Source organism: Protopterus annectens, chromosome 4.part0, assembly GCF_019279795.1.
Source record: "Protopterus annectens isolate FY-2018-M chromosome 4.part0, PAN1.0, whole genome shotgun sequence".
Classification (NCBI taxonomy): Eukaryota; Metazoa; Chordata; order Ceratodontiformes; family Protopteridae; genus Protopterus; species Protopterus annectens.
This window is the reverse complement of record NC_056733.1, coordinates 1,081,011,206-1,081,034,813: the sequence shown is the minus strand read 5'-3', so window position 1 is coordinate 1,081,034,813 and position 23,608 is coordinate 1,081,011,206. Positions and strand designations below refer to the sequence as shown.

The 23,608-nt window shown below is 41.0% G+C and overlaps 1 protein-coding gene across 3 annotated transcripts in view; it reads right to left on the bottom strand.

The window, feature by feature from the left end:
* Positions 1 to 23,608, bottom strand: part of TMCO6 (transmembrane and coiled-coil domains 6) — a 518,761-nt gene that overhangs the window by 39,941 nt on the left and 455,212 nt on the right. For all 3 annotated transcript variants that reach the window (XM_044069021.1, XM_044069020.1, XM_044069022.1), the window contains exon 10: positions 1,308 to 1,402. In XM_044069021.1, coding sequence (XP_043924956.1) covers positions 1,308 to 1,402 — 95 coding nt within the window. The remainder of the gene's footprint in view (positions 1 to 1,307; positions 1,403 to 23,608) is intronic.

The following is a 23,608-nucleotide window of genomic DNA, read 5'->3' as shown; positions in this document are numbered from 1 at the left end:
CCCCAACAACAGCAGAGGACATGGCTAAACTCTGGTCCATAGCAGCTGTAAGAGCTAGAGGATCTGGGGTAAAAGATGAGTGGTCTGAGGTACAATTAACTGCCACAGCAGTGTCACACATCTGCGGTTGAGGCAAATTGCTAGCCTGCTGTCATGGCAAAGGCTGTTTGCTTAACTTTTTCTTTTAGGGCCAAGAAGGATCGACAGTGGGATAGACAGATTGTTAGATGGCCAAGCCTAAAACAGTGCCTCTTTTCCTGTGAAAACATGAAGCAAATAGTGGTAAAAGTCGAAAGTCTTTAAAAGTCACTTTTTTTCACAGACAAACACAGTAAAATGCACTTTATGGCACTTTACCAGCCCCAAATTTTAAAATAAATACAATTTATTCACAGAAAAAAACAGGAAAAATGAGTGCTCTCGTTCAGAAGTACAGTACAGTCTTTGACAGTCCATTAAAACACAAACTCCTAGCTATTAAGTAACTTTCCTGAACAGGAAAGCATTAATAATACATAACTATTACAAAATGGAATTTTTTCCCCAAAGGGACCTTATCTGTCCAGCAATGGAACAGCAGAAACCAACTGTTGATCCTTGAAAGCCTAAAAGGAGCATATTCTTCTGCAGCGGGAAAGCTCTGAAGGGGCTTGGTGGTGCCCAAACTTGTCTTTCTAGTCAGCTCAGCTTGAGCTGTCTGACAGTCTGTGACTGTGGGAGGTGCCCTGAAGCTTTGGAAGCTGGCTGGCTGTTATCTCCTTGGCAGGATATAATCCATATAGCTCAGGCTACTGCAGTAGTAATCAATATAATGAATATCAACACAACACATCTCAATGCAAAATTCTTGTCAAAAATGTACTATTGACTAACAAAACTGTATTTTTTGAATTTTGCTGCTATACCAAATTGTAACAAGTATGTTTCTATCTGCACCTTGGAAATGTGACAGCACCCCACTATATGGTCATGACTCTAAAATCTTTATATTCTTCAGATATTGTTAAATTATAAAACACTGGGAAAACTTACACAAGATAGTGGACATTATTGTGTTGCCAAGGTGACCTGAATAAATACCTTACTGCCAGAAACACGTTCCATTCTTAACACACAATGATTTAGAACACTACCTGCTTAGAGACACACTAAATCCAGTGCCTTTACTTGTAAAATGTAGGTTTATGAGAAACAAGGTCTACTATTTTGAGAAATCCTCTATTAGCCGTTTGTCCAAGAATAACCCCTCCTCAAGGAAAACAAGCAAAACAATTGTCAATCTCTCTATTATATTAATTAAGTCATACCAGGACATTAACACCTCCAGTGTAGACAAGGAGCTGAAGTAGTGCAGGAACCAAGTTAAGGTGCAGTACATCTGAGCAAAATGAAGGATCCCCTGCTGTAGGAAAATAAGAGACAGAAGTTAAATACCCAAAAAGGGCAATTTCCACACACTGTTCAGTATATTTTAAATTATGCCATGAAAAAACACTCTGTGATGGTCACAATTAACAGAAAAAGACAGAAGCTTTTCTCCTCGGGTCTCTGCTGAAAAAGGGTCTTCAGCCCAGCCAGACTAACCTGGTTAACAAAAGGCAAATAAATAAATAAAGAATAAGATTAATTCTAATCTGTCACAGTCAACACAGTACTCATAATTAATAAAAAGGAAGGCAGGTTATAAATGATTAGTGTAATGGCTAGCACAGCTGTCTGTATGATTTTCATCTTGCAACAAAAGGCTTCAGATTAATTTAAAAGGTCACTTCTGCAGATCAGCAAAGCTTCACAATGCCTAACAGAAATGCAGGAAAGAATGGGCCAAATGACAAGAATGTTGGAGGTTCAATGGTTACAAGCGGTACCAGATCAAAAAATATCCAAAAAAAGTGTAATACTCAATCTTGCAAGTCTAAACATCCTGAAAAATAAACTAAAATTCCAACATGAAGCAGCACATTCAGAAATCCACTACTGCACTTCTAAAGTTCTTTTTTTAAGGGGAGGTGCACCTCTATACTCCACTCACTTACATATGTACAGGATCCCTGTATTTCAAAGTAGGGGGAATACGTGGAGATAAAATAATGTTACACTTGGTATTTATATTCCCCCACTCACATTTTCAGTGGCACAGTATCACTGCTGTCTGACATCAAGAGGTTCTCCGGTTCATTTCTCTACTGTGGTGCCTTCTGTGCATGTGGGTAATTTCTGGTTGCTCTAGCTTTCTCCCACATTCCAATGACATGAGTTAGGTGGACTGGTAGCTTCCATTTTCTATAGCTGTGTATGCATGTATCTGTGCTACAGAAGAAAGGCCTGGCAATCTACGTCTGTTACCTTCCTTGCCTTGTAAACTCAGTGGATGGCAGTGACTGTTCATGGGTTAACTACAGGAGATAGCTGTGACTCATAACTGTGGACGAACTGACATTTTAAGTTCCACCATTGTTAGGATCAAAATTATGTTCCTTGGAATATCAAAAGGCACCTCCTTGCACCCATGATAACTCAATTGCACCTTATAACTAAATACAGTGATTCCTCTCTGGAAAAAATGAATATCTCTGTTTGATGACAAGGTATTTAATTGCCATTGTCTGAGGCTCGGGAGCTTTTTAGTCATGCTTTCACTTCTGTCCGTGCCAGTCCCAGGTTATTCACCATGCTTTCCTTTCTGTCCGTGCCAGTCCCAGGTTATTCACCATGCTTTCACTTCTGTCCGTGCCAGTCCCAGGTTATTCACCATGCTTTCACTTCTCTCCGTGTCAGTCCCAGGTTATTCACCATGCTTTCACTTCTGTCCGTGCCAGTCCCAGGTTATTCACCATGCTTTCACTTCTGTCCGTGCCAGTCCCAGGTTATTCACCATGCTTTCACTTCTGTCCGTGCCAGTCCCAGGTTATTCACCATGCTTTCACTTCTGTCCGTGCCAGTCCCAGGTTATTCACCAAGAAATGTAAGCAGCTTAAAACATTTCGCACCTTCCACCCTATTTTTGTGGTCTGTTAAGACCAGTTGGCATAATAGTTAAGGTCTTCACCTCCCATACACATGCTACAAGATGCAATCCTGACCTCAGACCAATGCCTGTTTGGAGTTTGCATGTTCTCCCTGCATCTCTGTGGTGTCACTTCTGAAAAACATGCTGAATTTTTCCATCTCAAAACTCACCAATGAATGGAGCTCTGGGCAGCAACACAGATTCTACATGGTGCCCTATAGAGGGAAGAGTTGTACAGATGAACCGCTTTGGGCATCTACTGTGGTGCACAGTATACTCAATATAGAAGAACACAGATCACAGACTGCATGCTGTGGCAGTGCTAGCCACTCAATGGTGTAAAATATGTCTCTAGGTGATTCAGTCATGTTGATTAATGTCACCAAAAAGGGCATGGGTAGCTACCAGTGATAAGTGGGCTGAGGATCCAACCTACACCAGGGACTCATGCTAACGGTGGGGGGGGTGTATGTGCCCCTATTGGCCAGTATGTGCCCTCTATAAATCCCAGCAGCCCTGGGTCAATAACCTACTGGCCGGCTGGTGTCTAGCCTGGGTTACCTAAGATAGCTCTGTTGAGCGAAAGCTGGATGTAAAACCAATCAACCTGCCAAACATGAACTGAGAATTGCTACACAATGTAGGTTCACTGACAGGACACAGCTTGGAAGTTGATGACATGATGATACGGAGGAGGCTGAACATCCTATGTATCCAAGAGATGAGATGGAAGAGCAGTGCAGCAAAGCCACTTGGCTTGGGATCCAGTGTCTACTACTCAGGAGGGGGACAGGCTAGAAATGGTGGGGTGATTGAGGTGAGAGAGAGGCTTCAGAATTAGTGACAGACTCATGACAATCAGACTCCAGTGTAATTATAGAGAAGTATTCATAATCTCAGCTTATGCTCCACAATAGGATTGTGATAGTGAGGAAAAGAGTGCATTCAAACAGCAGTTGCAGGACCTACTAGCTGACCTGAATGCACATATCAGGACAGACAGAGCAGGATATGAGGACTGCCTGGGTCCACATGGGTAGGGCAACAGTAATAAAGAAGGAGAAGCCATTCTAGACTTTTTTTCTGGCAAATGGCTTGATAGTAGCCAACACATGGTTCAGAAAGAGAAACAGCCACAAGATCACATGCAAGAGTAGCCAACATGCAACTCAGGTTGACTTTCTCCTAGTAAGGAAAAGGCACTGGGGTAAAAACCATGACTGCAAAGTCATCCCCAGTGAAAGAGTTGGTCCACAGCATAAATCATTGGTTGCCACAATCAGCTGGAAGCAGTGGTCAGAGATGGCTCTAAGGTCAACAGAAACCAGGCTGAAGTCCTGGAAGTTGACTGGAGAGAAAGTACAACAGTTCAAGGAATTACTCAGGGCTCTAGCACTCCAGGAAGAGAAGGAAATAAGTGGAGCTGAAGAATGGCAGCGCCTAAAACCAGCATGTGTTAGGACTACAGAAGAAATATGTGGTCGAGTCAGGTATGGAAATAAGGTACATAAGGAAAGCTGGTGGTGGAATGCAGAAGTCCAGGAAGTGATCAAATGAAAGGAGGAGTGCAGCAACAAATGGGAGAAAAGACTGACCAGGCTAGGAAGGACTACTGGTTGGCTAACAAGAAGCTAAGAAAGGAGTTGCAATAGCAAAGAATAGGGCATCGGAGGCACTGTACCAACTTCTGGAAAGTGATTCAGTAGGTGGTACAAAGAAACTATATCAGGTTGCAAGGCAAAGACAGAAAGATAAAAAAGATAGTCAGACACCGTTCATAAGGGATGCCAGCAACAACCTGCTCACTCGTCCACAAGACATCAAAGGCAGATGGAAGGAGTACTTTCAGCAGCTTCTGAATGAAGAAAACCCCACAGAAGCTGTAATGTCCCAGAAACAGCCTATGATGAAAGAAGAGGAGCCCACCCTAGAAGAAGTAAGAATAGCACTAAGGAAAATGAAGTCAGGAAAAGCAGCAGGCTCAGATGAGGTCACAGTAGATGCGATAAAGATGTTGGGTGAGACAGGGGAGAAATGTCTCCTGAAGGTACTCATAGTGTGGAGAGAAAGGCATATCCCAGATGTCTGGAGAATAAGCATACTAGTGCCAGTGTACAAGAACAAACGGGACATCCACAACTCTGGGCAGTACAGAGGTATCAAACCCCTATCACATTTCATGCAAGTTCTGGAGAGAGTGATTGATAAATGGATACGCAGTGTACTAAACTGTAAGATGGGATGAGCAATTCGGATTCAGATCAGGATGCTGCACAAATGACCCAATGTTTGCAGTGAGACAGATAGTTCAGAAGACGCTAGAGATGAGGAAAGAGTCCAACTGGGCATTCCTAGACTTGCAGAATGCATATGACAAGGTCCCAAGAAAGCTGAACTGGGCAGTATTGTGGTGGTTCAAAGTCCCAGAAACATTGGTAGAATTAGTGCAGGCTATGTACAAGGAACCAGTGACTCAAGTACGAACGGTGTTTGGCCTCACAGAGGGGAGTGGGTGTACACCAGGGTTCAGCTCTGAGCCCACTGCTGTTCATACTGGTGATGGACCTACATTAGCAAACAGATTGGAGGGGGCAGATCAACAAAGTTACAGTATGTGGACCATACCTCTCAACTTCTCAGTTCATGAAATCTGGGCAAAGCCACAAAAAAATGGGGGGGTGAAGGCCTAAAAATAGGGACAGCATTTAAATATTGCTCCTATAAACATAGAAAGTTGCTAGAATAATAGATTTCGCTTAATTATATATTTTATGAAGGATATAAAGTCTGAAACTCAAATGTATGTCATTATTTAGTGTTAATTCGTGACTTTAATTTACAATGATTTTTCCTAGAAAACCACAAATTTTATGAGGAACAAACCAAATATATGAGGCAAAAATCCTGACATTCTGCGAAAATTTGCAGTTGAGAGGTATGATGCAGACTATCTGGCATTACAGGCAGACTCTGAGCAAGAACTTCAGCAAAAGATAGGGAAACGGAATGCAAAACTGAAGGTGCATGGGATGAAACTAAGCACAAATAAGACAGTGGTAATGGCAGCAAACTGGGGAAATCAGAAGAAGCTGAGAAATGAGATAGACAGGAAGGCAGTGAAACAGGTAAATACATTCAGGTATCTGGGAAGGGTGGTTGAGAGGAAAAGTCTGAATGAAGAGGTCAAAGCTAGAATCAGAGGGGCTGCAGCCAACTGGCATAGAGTGTCAGGTGTAGTCTATGACAGAATGCCAAAGAAGCTGAAATTAAGGTGTACAAGTCAGAGGTGCAACCAATACTACTGTATGGTACAGAAACCTGGACAGTAAAGGCAGAGCAGATGAAGAAGCTAGAGGTGATGGAAATGAAGTGCCTGAGAAGGGTGGTAGGATGCAGACTGTGGGACAGATGAAGAAATTAGAACATAAGAGCAGAAGCCAAAGTAGCTCCAATTGCAGAAAATATCACAGAGAACAGAATATGATGGTTTGAACACGTGCAGAAAAGCAGAAGACAACCTGGTGAAGAAGATTTGGGACAGGCAGAAAGAAGGTAAGAGGAAACAGGGACGTCCAGCAAAGAGGTGGATGGAATGTGTGAAAGAACATCTGCGACAGTTAGGCATGAGTATGGCAGTGAACTGAGAGAGATGGTGACAATTAACATGATACCATGTGACCCCATGCAGAAAATCAGAAAGGAGGCTGATGATGGTGGCCCTGTTTTTGTTGTGCTCTTAAAACCCACTGTCTTTCTTGCGTATACCCTTCACATTAATTTGACCACAAAAGCCCCTCCCTCCCTCTCTTCTTCCATTGGCTCTTGTCATTAAGCACAAAAGAATGATTTTGTAAAGTAACTGCTTTTTAGCTATTTATATACCTTTACTCTCCCACTGTTTTCCATAACAGGCAGTGTGTACCCCTAATTTACCTGACTGAGTTCATATACTAACTCAGCGTAAACCCTCCATAACAAAATCTACACAGCTACATTCCTCTACAGTTCAGCACATTAACTGCACGTAATACTCGTTGTTATCCAAATTAATTCTCAAAATCTATGACGGTTTCCCTTCTGCTACCAGCCGTATAGCCCTTCTTACCCTTAGATAGTGCAGTGGCTGCCTTATGACCAAACATAATGAAAAAGTACTCAACACAAGTTATTCTGTTTGTGAGAGATGCAAATATTTAACAAATATGGAGGCCTCACTTTCACAAAACCACAGACTGTGAGTGACATCCACAAACACCACACTCTGCACCAGCCCACAACAAAATGACTTATGCTAAGGATATAAAAAAATCACTGGCAAACTCTCCATGATCACCTTCAGGCATTCTTTCAAAAAAGTCTTGGTGACCAAGAGTTAAATTACCACAAATCCAGTATACCAAACCACTCTACAAAGTTATTGTGGATCTATGACTCTACAGTCAGGCACACTGATATTCCTAACATTTGGCTGGACAAAGACAGGGTAATGGTGAGTTATCTTTCAGATGCCAGGATCTGATACCTCAAAGGACCATAAGATCCTTTCACTTAACAAGTATGACTATGACATGATGGTGGCCCATGTAGGGTGAATGACGTGAGATACAAAACCCTGAGGGATATGCAGCAAGACTTTGGTTTTGAGTGGAATCCTTCCATCTCCAAGAATGATGCCTAACTACAAAGAAAAGATAATTGGCTTCAACAACTGGCTAAATAGTTGGTATCATGGTGTCATTCCAGGGGGATCCAGACTACATGTAACAAGATGCTTGACAGCCTACTTGTTTGCAAAGGATGGCCTGCACCTCTTGTCGAAAGGCTTCTGCATAATGGCTAAAGCTTTCACTGCCCCCCATAGTGCCTTTTTTAAGCAAGAGTCCAGCTAATGGACATCCCAAAGTAACCAAGTTCAAAACAGGATCACTTGATTTAAATGTTCAAAAAGCACTCCCTCCATACCTTAGTTTTGTGCTTACCATGGTTTCAGACCCAATGGTAACTGTGGCAATGACTCCACATTTTAGGAACCATATCACCTCTAGGAAGATTTCCAGAGACTCACAAATGGAACTCACTGAGCTCCAAATTACACTAAACAGGACCAACTATCAATTTACAGACTCTTACGGGACATCCTCTATGTTCCCAGAAAATTATGTAAGGATCCTAAATATACTCTCAAAACTCCCTATAAACAAGAACTCCATTATTTTGGGAAACTTTTAACTACTTCTTAATAGAGTGGAGTAGTTATAACTTCAATGCAGGATATGCCCAAAAGTTCTTAGATTTAACAAAAGAAAATCTCCCAGGACCAGACTGTTAAACTAAACAGAGAGCATAATATTGTTGATCGGATCCTTACAAAATAATAGTTTATTCGTGTACTGTTTTCCCTGCTATTCCTTCCCCGGTTAAGTTAGACCATAAACTAGTTATCTTCAACTTCAAAATCTGTAAACCCACTGAAACCGCTATCTCAGAACCCAAGGACATTAAAATGACTAGTCTCATTGCCTTCTATGGCGTTTCACTATTCACTTATAGCATCATCTTCCCTGATGTTGCCACAGCAGGTAGATTCACAAAGAAGTTCCATGTCCACTTAGATAAATGCATAGAACTGGCAGTCCCAACCAGGTCTAAATATAATGGGAAATTAAAAAAAAAATCATCCCGGTGGTCCACCAACATAAATGAACTCTACAATAAAAGAAAAAATAATTCTGCAGCAGAGCAAAAGACCTTCATATTAAGGACAATATCAGAAAATTGACTAAAAACTTGAAAAATATCATTAGGTCTACTAAAGCAGCCTGTGAACTTAGGTTAGTATCTGAAGCTAAAGGCAATTATAAATCCTTCTTTAACTGCATTACGAAACTAAGAAAAACAACTAACACTGCTCAGAACTTATTCTTAATAGCACCACTAACTCTGGTCCATTTGACATCACCAACATACATGCAAACAAATTCAGTGCACATTTTACCCCAGGCAAGACTATCCAAAGCCAGGTTATCCTGAATATCTCAGACCCCTTATCATCACTAAAGAACAAATATTGAAGGCGCTCTCCAAGACTAAAATTATTTCTACATGGGACCTAATGATACATCTGTCTGTTTAATAAGAAATACTAAATAAGCTCTGACTGATCCACTCAAACTATTTAACTCGAGTTTTGCCACTGGTTTTATTCCTGAAGTTTTGGTGCACAGCAATAATGTTTGCAACTCCACAAGTGTGGCCCTATCACTGACCCATGGAATTATAGGCCCATTTATCCAATGGTTCTTATTTGCAAAGCTATGGAACATATGCATTATAAATTGCCCAACAGACTAAGATATTAAAACTCTCATCAGGCTAGAATCACAAGAGGTTTGGCTTTGTCAAAGACAGAACCTGTTCAATGATTCTGGTTAACCTGTTTGAAAAGGTAACACAGGCTGTTGACAACGTAACACATGCTGCTGACAGCGGACATGCTTGGCCTGGCCAAGGCATAAAATGATATCCCCAAGCTAGCATAATTAATAAGCTTACTGCATTATAAATAGATCCTTATGTGATAAAATGGATAGCAAATTGGCTGAAAGACAGAAACCACATGGTGCACATAGCAGGAGCCTCATCAGATAGTATGAAGGTGGCAAGTGCTATCCTGAAGGGCTCAGTGTTGTTACCCTTTTGTTCAGCATTTACTTTCTGATCTGTAGACCAAGACCACTGGCTTGCCAAGTTTGCAGGCAACTGTAAACTTGATGTCATTGTCAAGTTCCCCTCTGATGCCTAGTCCCTACATCAAGAACTTATTCTCATAAACACTTGTACTAATAATGGATTTAAACACTTGTACTAATAATGGATTTAAATTAAATGCTAAAATGTACAATATTGTCACATTTAGTAGATAACCCCTCACACTAGCATACAACATAGATGACACCCCACTCCAAAATTAAATATTGTTAGAGACCTTGGAATTTGGGTTGATAATTCCTTCTACTAAGCTCAGCTACTTGCCAAAGGAATACATCCAGATCTAAAGAGGTCACTGTCCACTTATATAAGACGCTGATCAGGCCAATTATTCATTTACTTATTTTTTGGAGCACTTTTTGGCTCTCTTGTTTCACCCAATGGCCTTCCTACCCTATGCCAAATGTCGGTGCCAGGTCTGCCAGCTTTTCCATTTGTACCAGACTTACTCCAATACAGCTGGGATCAGCTGCAGAACCTAAGGGCCTCTTAGGAGTCTTGCACATCACCATCAGCAGGGGGGGTACACTTGGACCTAGCTCATCACTCTCTTCTCCAACTGTGGTCTTTGCTGTTTATCTGAGGGGTGGGTATATGGCATACCATCCTGCCACTGCAACAGCTCAATCATGCCTGCTATCTTTTCCTCCTTCTTGGGGAATGTCCCCAAGTGTGATGTCCCCAGTCACCAGTAGGGATAGCTGCAGAGAACATCCATGTACCGGCCCAACCTTCACCTGCTGCTCCATCAAGCTACCTGAGTCGCTAACCAAACCCATGTCTGCTGGGCTATAGTCAGGGCTTTATCCCTCTATACCATCAAAGCGCAATTAAGCCAGTTACTGAATACAATGCCCCTTTGGGATGTACCTCACTACACACATCAAAAAACAAGAAAGACCCAAGAGGTTCCTAAGATTGTCACTGGCTTAAAAAACCTAAGTTATAAGAAAAGACGGGAAACACTGCCTCTTTATTCAGCATATTGCAGGAGGTAACTAAGCTAATGGCCCTAAGGCCTTTACTCATGTTCCCTAATTGACCATTGTTAGATGGTTTGATTGTTTGCACAGCAAATCTATGATCAGCACTGGCTGCCCCGCCCATGAAGGACAATGCCACCTCAGGGGTGAATTTACAGTCTCCCTTCCAGTTGTCCAAGTTGCGCTTAACAGGGTCATTGAGCTCTGCTTAATGTGAATTGGGAGTTTATTCCAGAGTAGCAGCAGTCTCTGGGAGACATGTCTGTCTCTCTAGCATGTTTTGCTTAAGTCAAGGGTTGGGTTGAGATCTCTGGAGTGAGTGACTCTTGTTCCATCTGATTTGTGGATGTGCAGCATTTCCATAAAGGCAGGGATTTCAGTCTTTCCATGTAGGTCATGTTTTGTAGTCCCTGAATTCTCTTGGTCAGAAACCTCTGGGGGTGTCTCCAGCCGCTACAAGTGTCTAGTGAGGAACATGAAAAAGGGAGCATTGTACTCTATTAGTGGTCTGATGAGGGTGGAGTACAGAGGAATTATAATATCCTTGGTGTTGGATGTGATGCCCTTACTTATGAAGTTTGCAATGTAAAAGACTTTTCTTACTACTGTGGACACATGATGATCAAAGTTTAGACTGCTATTAACTTGTGTTCCCAAGTCACGCACCACTGGGTTTGAGCTTAGGGGGGAGCTGCCTATACTGTAATTTGCAGGGGCCACCTCTTTGCCAAATGGAACAACTATGCACTTGTTTTGCATTTAATTTTAGACCGTGACTTTGGCACCATTCATTTGTCTGGCTTAACCCCTCCTGTAATATACTAATATCTTTAGGGGACTCAATGATTGCTCCCAGTTTGCAATCATCTGAAGGGAGATTTACGCCTGGTCTTCTGTGCCTTTAGGGACCAAGTGGTCGTGGATTTTTTTTTTTTTGAATCTCCAACAAATCAAATAGTCCTACAAATACCAGAACCAAGACTTTATTCATCAGCAAATAAATAAAACATGTCAGAGAGAAAGATCAGTTACACAGTGCATTCCCCTCCGCTAGAATATACCCCCCCCCCCCGTGTGACACATTATCTTCCTTCAAATAGGAACTGGATGAGCATTCACAAATTCACTCCTGGCTTGACTGGCCTAGTTCTCCTTGGACGATGAGTTACAGTCTATGCATGGCTACTGGCAGGGCAGAAATTAATATGCTAAGGACTGTGTGTCTCATCTAAATGGTCTTCAGTGGAACTGTCTTTTCCCACAGTAGATACAGAAAGAGAGAGCGAGAGTCAGAAAGAAATAATTAAAAGCAATCCATGGCCTGAATTAAATTTCTTGTGTATTATTCTGGATGTTCCACTTTACAGGCTCATAAGTAATTACTAGTCATGCAGAACAGGAAACCACTGATATGCCTAGTTCAATTTCCCAACTGTCCCAAAGCACTGTCGGTTAAGTAACTTGCTCAAGGTCACACAGCAGAGAAATAAAGGCTGAGGGTGTCAAAAATTGTACCACAGGTAGTGGCTTATTAACAGCTCATATCCTTAACCCTCTGCAGGTCTTTATCTTTTACAACCTGCATACATAAAGCAGTAGAACAGTACTCTGTGATCTAGATGCAGACTCTTGGTTTAATTTCTCCAAGTCCTTTGGGTTTCTAATACCATGATGGGAATGGGCTCCTTTCCCAAGTCAAAGTATGACTAAAGTTCATGAAATTAGTATTGTTTCAGTCTTTGATGTTAACCAAAAATGTTCTTTGCTAGACAAGACTGTAAATTCTTTTTTAGGAGACCGCTTGCTCCTTCTACTGTTGGAACAGTCTAGGTATCCCTCTTCTACAGTGCCCTTGTTTCTACCTGCAAATCCTGGTATTTTATGACTTTGTGTCGCTGTACATAAGACACTGTAATCACTGGTTGTAGCAATTTCAGTGATCAATGCTCCTTTTGTCTTCTTTTCATGGACTATTATACCTGGCTTTCTATCTGTTTTTTTGAACTGCTGGTAATGGGTAAGCCTACAGGATACAAACTTCATCATTCTCTATTAATGCTTCGTGGCTCATGTTTTCAATGCTTCCCCACTACTTCAGTACTGTAATATTTGCAAAATTCCTAAAGTAACAGCCTTGCCACATTACTATGCCTTTCAGTATACAGGCCCTCTGCCATTAATGTACAACACCCAGCAACAAGATGTGCTGTATTTGTCTAGTTCAACCACATGTTCAATGGACTTTGTAAATCAATGTGTACATAGTTCAGTATCCTGGGCCACTAATATTAACCCCTCATTTTTGGATTAAATTCACCTCTCCTTAACCACTCCTGCGTCAAATGCTGATCGACATGAGGTTATTCCAGGAGTTTTCTGTACTTGCAACTATATTTATGCCTTTTTCACATCTTGCCTTTTCATGTTATCCTTCTCCTGATACTCTTTCTTTTGTTTTTTGGCACATTTGTTTGCTGCCTGATTTTTGTCATCTTCTGGTTTGGTTTCCATTCCTGCCTGACATCAATATGCTTCTGCTAAACTAAGCAAGCAAGTCATCTTAGATTTGCTCTCGTCATCTTTCAAAACTTTCACTATGTTAGATTTGGTGAGATCAGCAGATATGTACGCAGTCCTACAATTGCAAAACACACACCTACTTTTGCGGAGGCTCTCAATAAAAATCTGCCCAAACAACAAAGACCTCAGAGGCAGAAATGCAAACAACCACATCCTAGCACAAACCATGAGACACATAGCTCACATAAACAGTGTGCTACTCAATCAAAGCCCATAAGGCAAAACAACTTACCCAATACACTAGTCATAAGTAACTCAATAGTAAGGCACACTGATGTCCCAGTTACTAGGTTGAATAAGGAGAAAGTTATGGTCAATTGTCTGTCGGGTGCCAGGATCTGCCACATAACACATGCACTCAGGTCACTCCACAACAGGTACAAATATGACTGTTATTGTCCATGTTGGTGTGAATGACCTGAGACGTACCTCCCTGGACTACGTGAAAAGAGACACAGAGAAGCTCTCTGATCTTGTAGCCCAGGCAGGTTTGACCCTAGCTCTGAGTAGAATCTTACCGTCACCCAAAATGATACCACAGTACACGTAGAAAATGATTGACTTCAACAACTGGCTAAATTTCTGGTGTCATTCTAAGGGGATCCAGTATCTGTCTACCTGGGATGGCATGCTCAACAGACTTTGATACTTCACCAGAGATGGCCAGCACCTGTCACCCCAGGGATTCGGGATACTCGCCAAGGCTCTTGCCACCCCCTGTAGTGCTTTTTTTTAGAAAATGTCCTAAAGAAAAAATTACTATCATAACAGCTACAAGCAAACGAAATCTGAGGGTTATGCTACTCAAAGCTAGAGGTCTAAATCTCAAAATGCACTCGCTTGAAGCACTCCTTAAAATGGAGAAGATCAACATCTGTGCAGTGACCGGGACCTGGTTCAAGGCTCCAGAGAGCACCCCAACAGTACCATGCTATAATTCATACCACACCCTTTGGCCCCTAAACCTGGACCGAAGCACTAAAGGCAGTGGTGTATCCATATTCATAAAGGATATGCATACCTCCAGACTAGTAGCCCAACATAACGCATCAGAGATACTTCAGGTACAACTAACACTGGGTAAAACTGCAATCCAGATTGTAGCTTGCTACAGATCCTCCACCATATCCCAAGACTCCCACTTCACATTCCTAAACACACTGGAAAATATTATTGTACAACCCAATACCCTTATACTGGGAGACTTTAACTATCCCTCCATCAACTGGGAAAATTACTCATGTACCAACACACATGTACCAACACACTTGCTTAACGTTTTCTGGAATTCATTAATTCCAGTGCCCTGGACCAACTCATTCTTACCTCCACTAGGGGTAGAAACATCCTTGACCTGGTCATTACTAACATGGGTGACCATTGCTCTACACCAGTAATCAATTCCTCCCTGGTCAGATCTGTCCACAAGCTAATCACCATGGATATCCACATCCCAACCTCACCCCCACCCCCCCAAAGGAAACCACAGTAAAAAAACGTCTCCAAAGCCAATTTTGGACTTCTAAAAACAGAGGTGGTTAACTTCACGACACCCATGCTAATGGAAAATAGGTGCATGACTGATACACCAATGCACTGTATGAACACATACACAAGTGCATGGAACGGGCCATACCAAACAGAATCAAGATGCTCTCCTCCAAAAAAAGGAAGCCAATCTGCTGATCCTCCATCATAAACAAACTCTACAACAGAAGGAAGAAAACTGTTGCAGAAAATGGTGAAGTCCCAGGACTGGAAAAACTTCTTTGTTAGCCTCAGCAAAAAACTGAGATCCATCATCAAATCCTCTAAAGCTAGCTATGAAAACAAAATTGCTGCATATTCTAAAGATAACCACAAGGCATTTTATAGTTATGTCAAGAATCTACAGGATAATACTCAGATCTGCTCTGAGTTGCAGTACAAAGGCAATACATATACAGAACCAACCAATATTACCAACATATTGGCTGACAGGTTCAGTGTGAACTTTACCCCCTTTTCACCCCTTAAAGGGCCTATCACAATACCTGAGGAATGCCAAGTCCCTGTTATCACGGGTACACAGGTAAAAACCACACTGTCCAAAGCCAAGAGTACAGCTTCCATGGGACCTGATAATATCCATGGCTGTGTTCTACATGAATTACAAAGTGAACTGGCACCACAACTAAGTACCCTGTTCAATCACAGCCTCATTTCAGGCTTTGTTCCTACTGAGTGGCACACTGCAACGGTCATCCTATTCCACAAAGGGGGAGCGACTACAGACCCTGGGAACTACTGCCCCATTAGCCTGACGAGTCTGACATGTAAGGCTATGGAGCGCATCATCATGGACCTTATAAGTAAGGACATAGGGAATCTCCAAACTCTGGACCCCATGCCACTGTGGGTTTGTGAAAGGTAGATCATGCCTGCTCGGCCTGATAGACTTCTTCGAGTCTGTCACCAGAGCTGTGGATAAGGGCAAGGTAGTTCACACAGCCTACCTACATCTTGCCAAGGCCTTCAGTGCCATCCCTCACTCAGGAATCATGGATAGGCTCACTAAACTAGGCATAAACCCCTGTGTAATAAGATGGGTTGCCAACTGGCTCACTGATAGAATCCACATTGTGAAAGTAGTGGACTCCAAATCTGACTACTGACCAGTTACAAGTGGTGTCCCACAGGGATCGGTCCTAGGTCCTCTCCTGTTTGGCATCTACTTCTCTGAAGTTCAGGCCAACAAAAAGGAACTCTGGCTGACCAACTTCACAGATGATTGCAAACTGAGAGCCATTATTGATTCTCCAACTGATGTCGACATTCTACAAAAAGGCCTCACTGACACCAATGACTGGTGCCAGAACCATGGACTTAAGCTCAATGCCAAAAAGTGCGTTGTCATTCCCTTTGGGAATTCGGTGCCCATGAACTACCACATATGCGGTAGTCCACTAAACACCGAAGGTGTGATAAGAGACCTGGGGACACAGGTTGATCGCAACCTCTCCTTTGATAACCACATTGTTACTGTAGTCAGAAAGTCCATCTATGTGGCACATCTCATTACAAAAGGTTTCTCATCCAGAAAGAGAGAGGTCATAATCCCTCTGTACTCATCCCTCATTAGACCTATTACAGAATACAACACCCCATTTGGTATGTACCTCACTAGACACCTACAACTGGAAAGGCCACAAAAATACCTCACAAGAGGATCTTAGGCCTTGGACACATGCCCTATGTGGACAGACTCAAAAAACTCCAGCTATACTCTGTCTCTTATTGCCTACTTAGAGGCGATCTCTGCTTGACCTACAAAGCCATGTCTGACCCAGAGCTGCTAGATATGCTACACCTAAAGAAATCCCAATCCCTCCGTGCCACATGCTCCAGGGACCTTAACCTCATTACCACAATAAACAGAACATGCTGGTGGGACAGGTTCCTAACCCAGAGACTTCCCATAATCCTGAACAAACTTCCCATTCATGTCAAGCAGAGCACTTCACTGTCCCTCTAAGAGAAATCTTGACGAGTGGGTGGGCAATAAGAAGTTCAACCCAGGGATCACTTCAGTGGCCTAGCTTGACAGGGGCATTGGGAACTAACTTTGGGCAGCATGATGCCAGGGAATCTTCTTGGGCTTGGCTTATATAGGCTCCAGGGCCATTGACCTAGTACACACCCATGAACCTGTACATGTAATTAATTTTGAGAAGGCCCATGCTTCCTTCAGAACGAGGGTACATATATAAAAAGTGTATACCAAGATTATATCATTTGAGAAATGTGGAGCATTTTTTCCTGTCCAGCTAATACAATACCTTTTTGGTCTAGCCACTCACCCCCAAACTGTAAGTCAGAACAGGAACAGAATATTGATTTATAGCTTGGACTTTGTTCCTAGATATCAGGGCTGTTTTAGTATTAATTTTTAGTCTTCTAAAACATTCCTGAGTTTTGTTCGCATTTGTTCATATTTTGTCGATCCTTTATCAATTCTCAAATATTTATACACTCCCTCCTGCTCACGTTCCTTTATATCACATTCCTGCCCCAGACTGATATTTTCTTGATACTGCAGCTTTCCTGCTTTAAGGGTTGCTTTTCCACATTTATAAAGATCAAAATGATATTCTTATATCATCTGAAAAATTTTGACCAATTCCAGCTGTGCTTTCAGGTCCTCATCAAATGATCTATTCAGCTTTAAAATCATCCACAAAAAGATGCGGTCTTTACAGTTTGTTGTTGTCTGGAAGCCAAATTGTAAACATGGCCTAATGTATTAAGTAGACAGCTTAATGGGTTAAGGGCAAGACAAAAAGCAGTAGTGACAAACGGTCACCCTGGAATATACCCTTTGAATTTTTATCCATGGATAATAATGTGTCCTTTATCATGGCTTAGCTGCAGAGTGGCTTGTCACTGCTTCATGATCACTGTAATGTAATTGATCAATGTGGGGTGTATCTTGTACACCTGTAAGCACTCCTTTATCTGGGAATGTGGGATGCTGTCAAATGTTTTTTGTAATCTATCCATGCTATGCTTAAATCTTTCCCTTTTTACAATTTTCCATTATGACTTTATTTAACAACAAATGATCCTTTATTCCATTTGACTTTCTTTTGTTCCCCTTTTGTTTTACTGCCATGACTGAGTTGAGTTTTTCTTCTAAATGACTATAAACTCTGTCAGCATCAATTCCAGTGTACAACTTACACATTGTCAGAAGGCAAGCTATTGGTCTATAGCTTTTAGGACAGGTCTATGTTAAATCAGCAAACGCTTAAAATAGTGAACACTGATTTACTGACCCTTTAAGAGCGAAAGCTGACAATCCCTGAAGACACAGAACAGCTGGTCCAAATAAAAAAGTTAAAAACACAAAATAAAGGTGGGGGAGGGGGGGTGTACTAAAATATACCAACTCCGAGATCGCACCGCAGTGGAGAAAAAAAAGTCCCGAAAACGGCCCAGCGATAAGGTCGATAAATCAACGTTCGTTATAGGACAGCTTGCAAGTTCATTCTTAAGGAGGATTTTTTTTTCCTGTTGTTAACCAGGTTGGTGTTGGTTCAGTGTGCACTTATAAGTAGTTCTTACTCAGGACTAAATCTTTGTGTAAAGAAGTTAATACTTTTAGACAGAAGTTAGGTACTGCATCTAGGCCTGGGATTTTCCAGTTAGGAGTTTTTCTTAATTTTGTTTCAACGTCTCTGGCAGTTACTTCATCCCAATTCATATCCTGTACATTTGAACTTTTTACTGTTTCTAGTACTTCCTCTATCCATTCAGAATTTTTGTTATGTTTCAAATGGGTGCAGGAATCATAGACCCAGGGGGAGGGAGAGCCCCCCCACACTTTTACAGCTGCAAATCCTGTCGGGAAAAATTAATGAAGTGGAATTTTCACTCTAACGGGGATTCGCACGCAGAAGTTTAACTAAACTAGCTGTTCTTGTTCTCTTATTGCTCTGTTTTACAGTAGTTATGCTGCTGCCAGAGTAATGCCGGTAAGGAGGTGTGTGTGTGTGTGTGTGTGTGTGTGTGTGTGTGTGTGTGTGTGTGTGTGTGTGTGTGTGTGTGTGTGTGTAAAATGCCCCAGTTAGGTATACCTGGTAGTTAGTGTTACTTAGGCTCAAATAACAGCCTGAATTCTCTACCCATACCACCACTTGTGATTCAGGGAGTTGAGTCCATAGGTCTCCACTGTCCAGATTTTCACAGAATGTTTGGCTCATACTTTTGGTCTGTTCCTCTTAAAATTTGTGTTTTTCTGGCAAATCAGAGAGAATTGAATTCACTAAATAATCACAGCTCTTTAAGTTTCAGTCTTCCTATCTTTCAGGAAACATGGTAACACAAAACACTATTTTAGCAACTTTCTAAGATTATACAAGCAATATTTAAAATGTGTCCTTGCTTTTTGGGCCTTTGCCCTCCCCCCCAAATAAATTTTGGCTTTTTCCAGATTTCTTATGGTGTGAAGTTGAGAGATTTAGTTGATCGTCAAGTGGATTTTACAAGGAGCTGAGAGCTTCAGGGAAAGAGAAGTTTAATGCTACTTATGTTAAGTTGTTTGCATTGTTAGTAGCACAACAGGTAGTATACTTGCTTTTGATACAAAAGGCTGTGGTTACGACTCCCACAATATGCAGATGGATCGCTGATAGTGTACTGTGTTGTACTTTAATAGGAGTGGATGCTGCAGTCCTATGAATGTCCTCCTTTGGAGGAGTTACCTAGTCACTATGAACCAGTTATCAGTTTGCCAACCATTCCCCATTGCAAAATTACTAGCTTATCATTTTTTTAATGTAGTATAGGCAATTTATTCTTCAAAGGCAACAGGCACTTTATATTTCATTATTTCATCTACAAATAAAATTGTTTGCTAGCAGCAACCTCTTCATTAGTTACAGATCCATTTAATGTGGAATTATTTAGATGCCTTACTTCTGTGGGCGTGCCTTCACTGAAGGCTGGGCGTTGGGCTGGCAACTCGGCACCATAAAAAAAAAAATCTGCCAATCATTAGTGGACCGGAGTTCCGCTGTGGCGACCCCTAACCGGGAAAAGCCAAAAAGACAAAACTTCTGCAGAGATTTTGCAAATTTACTGATATTGGTGGACTGTAATGACAAAAGTTTGAGTGGCCTTTTATGGTTGAAATTTTCTGAAATGGGTAGTTTTGTCATTATTGGTTCATACATTTTGTTTCATTGCTTACTAAAAGACTGTTCTAAACTACAAATTTAAAACACATTCTAACAAGTGGTTCTGTATTATACACAGAATATAATTTAATACAATTACAAAGGTGAATCAAAGACCATATATATGTATGCTTGCTCACAGGATGCAGGAGAACAAAATAGGGGAAGAGACCAGTCACCAAGGTTGTCCCCAAGGTTCGGTGCTGAGACTTTTTCTGTTTGGCATATACATCTCAAAAGTAAATGAAAATACCAAAGGGCTTTGGCTGACTAAGTTTGAGATGACTGCAAGCTAGGAGCAGTTATTGAATCCCCAAATGACTTAACCATCATGCAGGAAGGTTTGTCCCAAACATTAACTGCTGCCAGAAACATGAATTGAAACTAAACTTCAAAGAATACATCATATCCTTTGGAAAGTCATCTACTCCAGGGAACTGCCAAATTGACAATGCCCCCTGAGAAGTGGCCCAGTTGTTTGGCATTTGGAAACTTGTGTGTATAGTGACCTAACATTATAAACAAACTGATTGCAACTAGATCTAGAGAGGTTATTGTCCTCCTTTACAAAGGCCTCATTAGGTCAATCATTTTGTATAATGCCCACTTTGGCATGTATCTGTCCAGACCCATGCAACAATTGCAATACCCACAGAGATACCTTACTATAAGGATATAAGTCGTAAACAATAGGTCTTGCATGGACCACCTCAAAGATTTATCACTATACTCAGTATCCTGCAGAGTGCTTAGAGGTGATGTATCTGGCATACAAGGCATCCTCCAACCTAATACAGATGGACCTACTGAACATCAGCAAGTCAAGTGGCATCAGAAATACTCAGTCCAGGTATCCAAGCTGAATGTTGGGGAGATATGGATATACATCCAGAAATTTACTTAAGTATAACAAAGTTCATCCCTGTCCATATTCAAACGCAACTTGGATACAAGGATGGATAATAGAAAATTTACTCCAGGATTGCCCCTCATGCCACTAATGGATAGAGACAGTTCCTAAAAGCTGCATCCCTTACATGGGTCCCCTCAAATTATCTATAGTGTGATCACATTTATTCTCACTAGGGCTAATATACAATTATCAGCCATGGGATAGGTAAGACCAATCAGGAAATGTTAATTCAAGCACCAAAATGGAAATTGGCTAAGCTTAAAATGTCCTCCAAGTGAACCTATGTTGTGGTAGTAAAAAGTTTTAAAAAAATTGCCCTTTATAGAACACTAAGTGCCCCTGTCACCCTCCGCCCCCACCCCCATTTTCAACAGCTTCCAGCACCTCTGATGTTCCAGAGGGTCTTCATAGATATTTCACCAAAATATATCTTTTTCTTCCTTTTTTGGTGGTGTTTCTATTCCCTTTACCTTGTTTTCCCAGTTCTCCATAAAACTTTTTTGGATCATCAATGAATTGCTTATTTTGCACTTTTCCTTTATATTTATCTGCATATCTTCTAAGTTTTTCTGTCTGTGCTGTTATCTTTAGTTTACTATTTGCAATGGTGTACTGTAGATCCTGGCTTATTCTAATACTGCATGTTGGCTTTATTATCTCTATCTTTCTAAGTATTTTTGGTGATCTGTTGCCTCTTCTATACCATTCTAACAGTGTTGCTTCTTGTCTTAATCGCTTTATAGTTTTGTCTGTTCAATACTTCCATGATGGTATTTGATTTCTTACATTCCCTTCCATTCTTGCCCTGTATTTTTGTGGTAAGAATTCCATCCATCCACAACCCCTTTTTATTAATTTAGCTGCACAGTAACATTTCCTATTTATTTCTGTTATATCACATGAATTTCTGTTAACAGTCTTGATTACTGTATTCATTTGTTTGATCAGCCTTCTAACATTTTGGGTCTTACTGACTCTGTAATCTATTGCTTTCCTTGATCTTAATATGTTTATCAATCTGTATTAAATCAAGCAACTCTTTCGTTAAATCTTTTTCTTCTAAACTGAGGGCACGTTCTTTATTCTCCATTTCCTGTGGGCATTCTACAGAAAGTTGCAGCACATCTTCCTGTGACGTCTTCTCTTCATTCCTGCATTATCCATTGCTCTTTCATATGGGAACTCACTGGCCTATCATGACAGAGATGTCACTGTTTTCTGCACCTTCCCTTGCCGTGAAACTCCAACTAAACTTTTGTAATGGTTTCCTACTGAAAGCTCCAGAGTATTTTCCTATGGCAACTGATCAGATGCTTCCCATTCCACAAGTTTAATTTAATTTGGGGGCTCACTATTCCTTCATGGTGTGATATTACGAGAGTTAGATTTTCTACACTAAATCCTTCACTTCACTTCATAGGTAATCCATAATTTCAGTTCCTATTTCTTTAACTTCTCCATTGCTAATCTTTTCTACTTTCCCACTGTTTTCTTATTTTTTGTAACGTAACATTTTCCATATCTGGATGCCTTTGACCGTATTTCTCTTCAAATATCTTTGGTGCTACTCTCTTCATATTGATTAATTTAGCTTTTTCCTTGCATAAATATTGCACCATATTAAGTCTCTTTCTTTCCCATGTACACATTTCTTCTTCAGAGGTCTCCCTTTCTACCTGTTTCTCCTTACTTTGGCAACTCATTGTGCCATCATGCTGTAACAAAACCTGTGTTAGACTTTTTACACTAAATCCTTCACTTTGCAGGTAATTCCATTACTTCAGCTTCTATCTGCTTAACTTCTACTTTACTAGTCTTCTGTTCTACAGTCCCCCTTTGTGATCTTATTTTTTGTATTGTGAAATTTTCCATATCTGGGTGCCTTTGCCTGTATTTCTATTCAAATATCTTTTGAGCTGTTTTTTGTATTGATTAATTTGGCTTTCTCATTCGTAAAATGTTGCACCATATCAGATCTCTCTCTTTTTTCCCATGTCCATGTTTCTTTTTTTATACCTTTCAAAAACTTCTAGGTTTTGTTCTTTATATTTTCTTACTTCTCCAGTCACTTCTTTTTACAAAGAGACCAAGGTTTCTTGGCCTACACAGTGTTTTTCATGAATCTGTTGTATTAATGAACACAAAATTTGCATATGAAGCTTTTAACAACTTTTCTCGTCAAGGATGTTCTTCCCTCTAACTTCTCTCAATATTTAATATCTGCTATCTGGAAATTCTGGGCTTCTTGCATAATAGTAATAATACATAATTTCTTTCTTATCCTCAATAGTCCACTCTATCATCTTTGTGGCTCTTTTTTGGCCTGTTAGTTTTTGTGGACTACTTCCTTCTACACTTGGGGTGGGGGTGTCATCCTCCCTCTGAGCATTGCCTAGCCCCAGTGTAGGAATGGTTTTGCATCTTGAGGATTCTAGGGTTCTAAACTGTCATTTTTTCCAGTCCTGGCACCAGTACGCCTACCAGGTTTGGGCACTTTTTTATCCTTGGACTTGTGCACCCAGCTGTCTTTTTTTATTTTTTTAATAAAATGCAGTCCACATATCAGCGTCATCTTGCTGAGATTTTGTAAAAACAGGGTCCACCTCATGAAGATGCATCCAAAATATTGAAGAGGAAT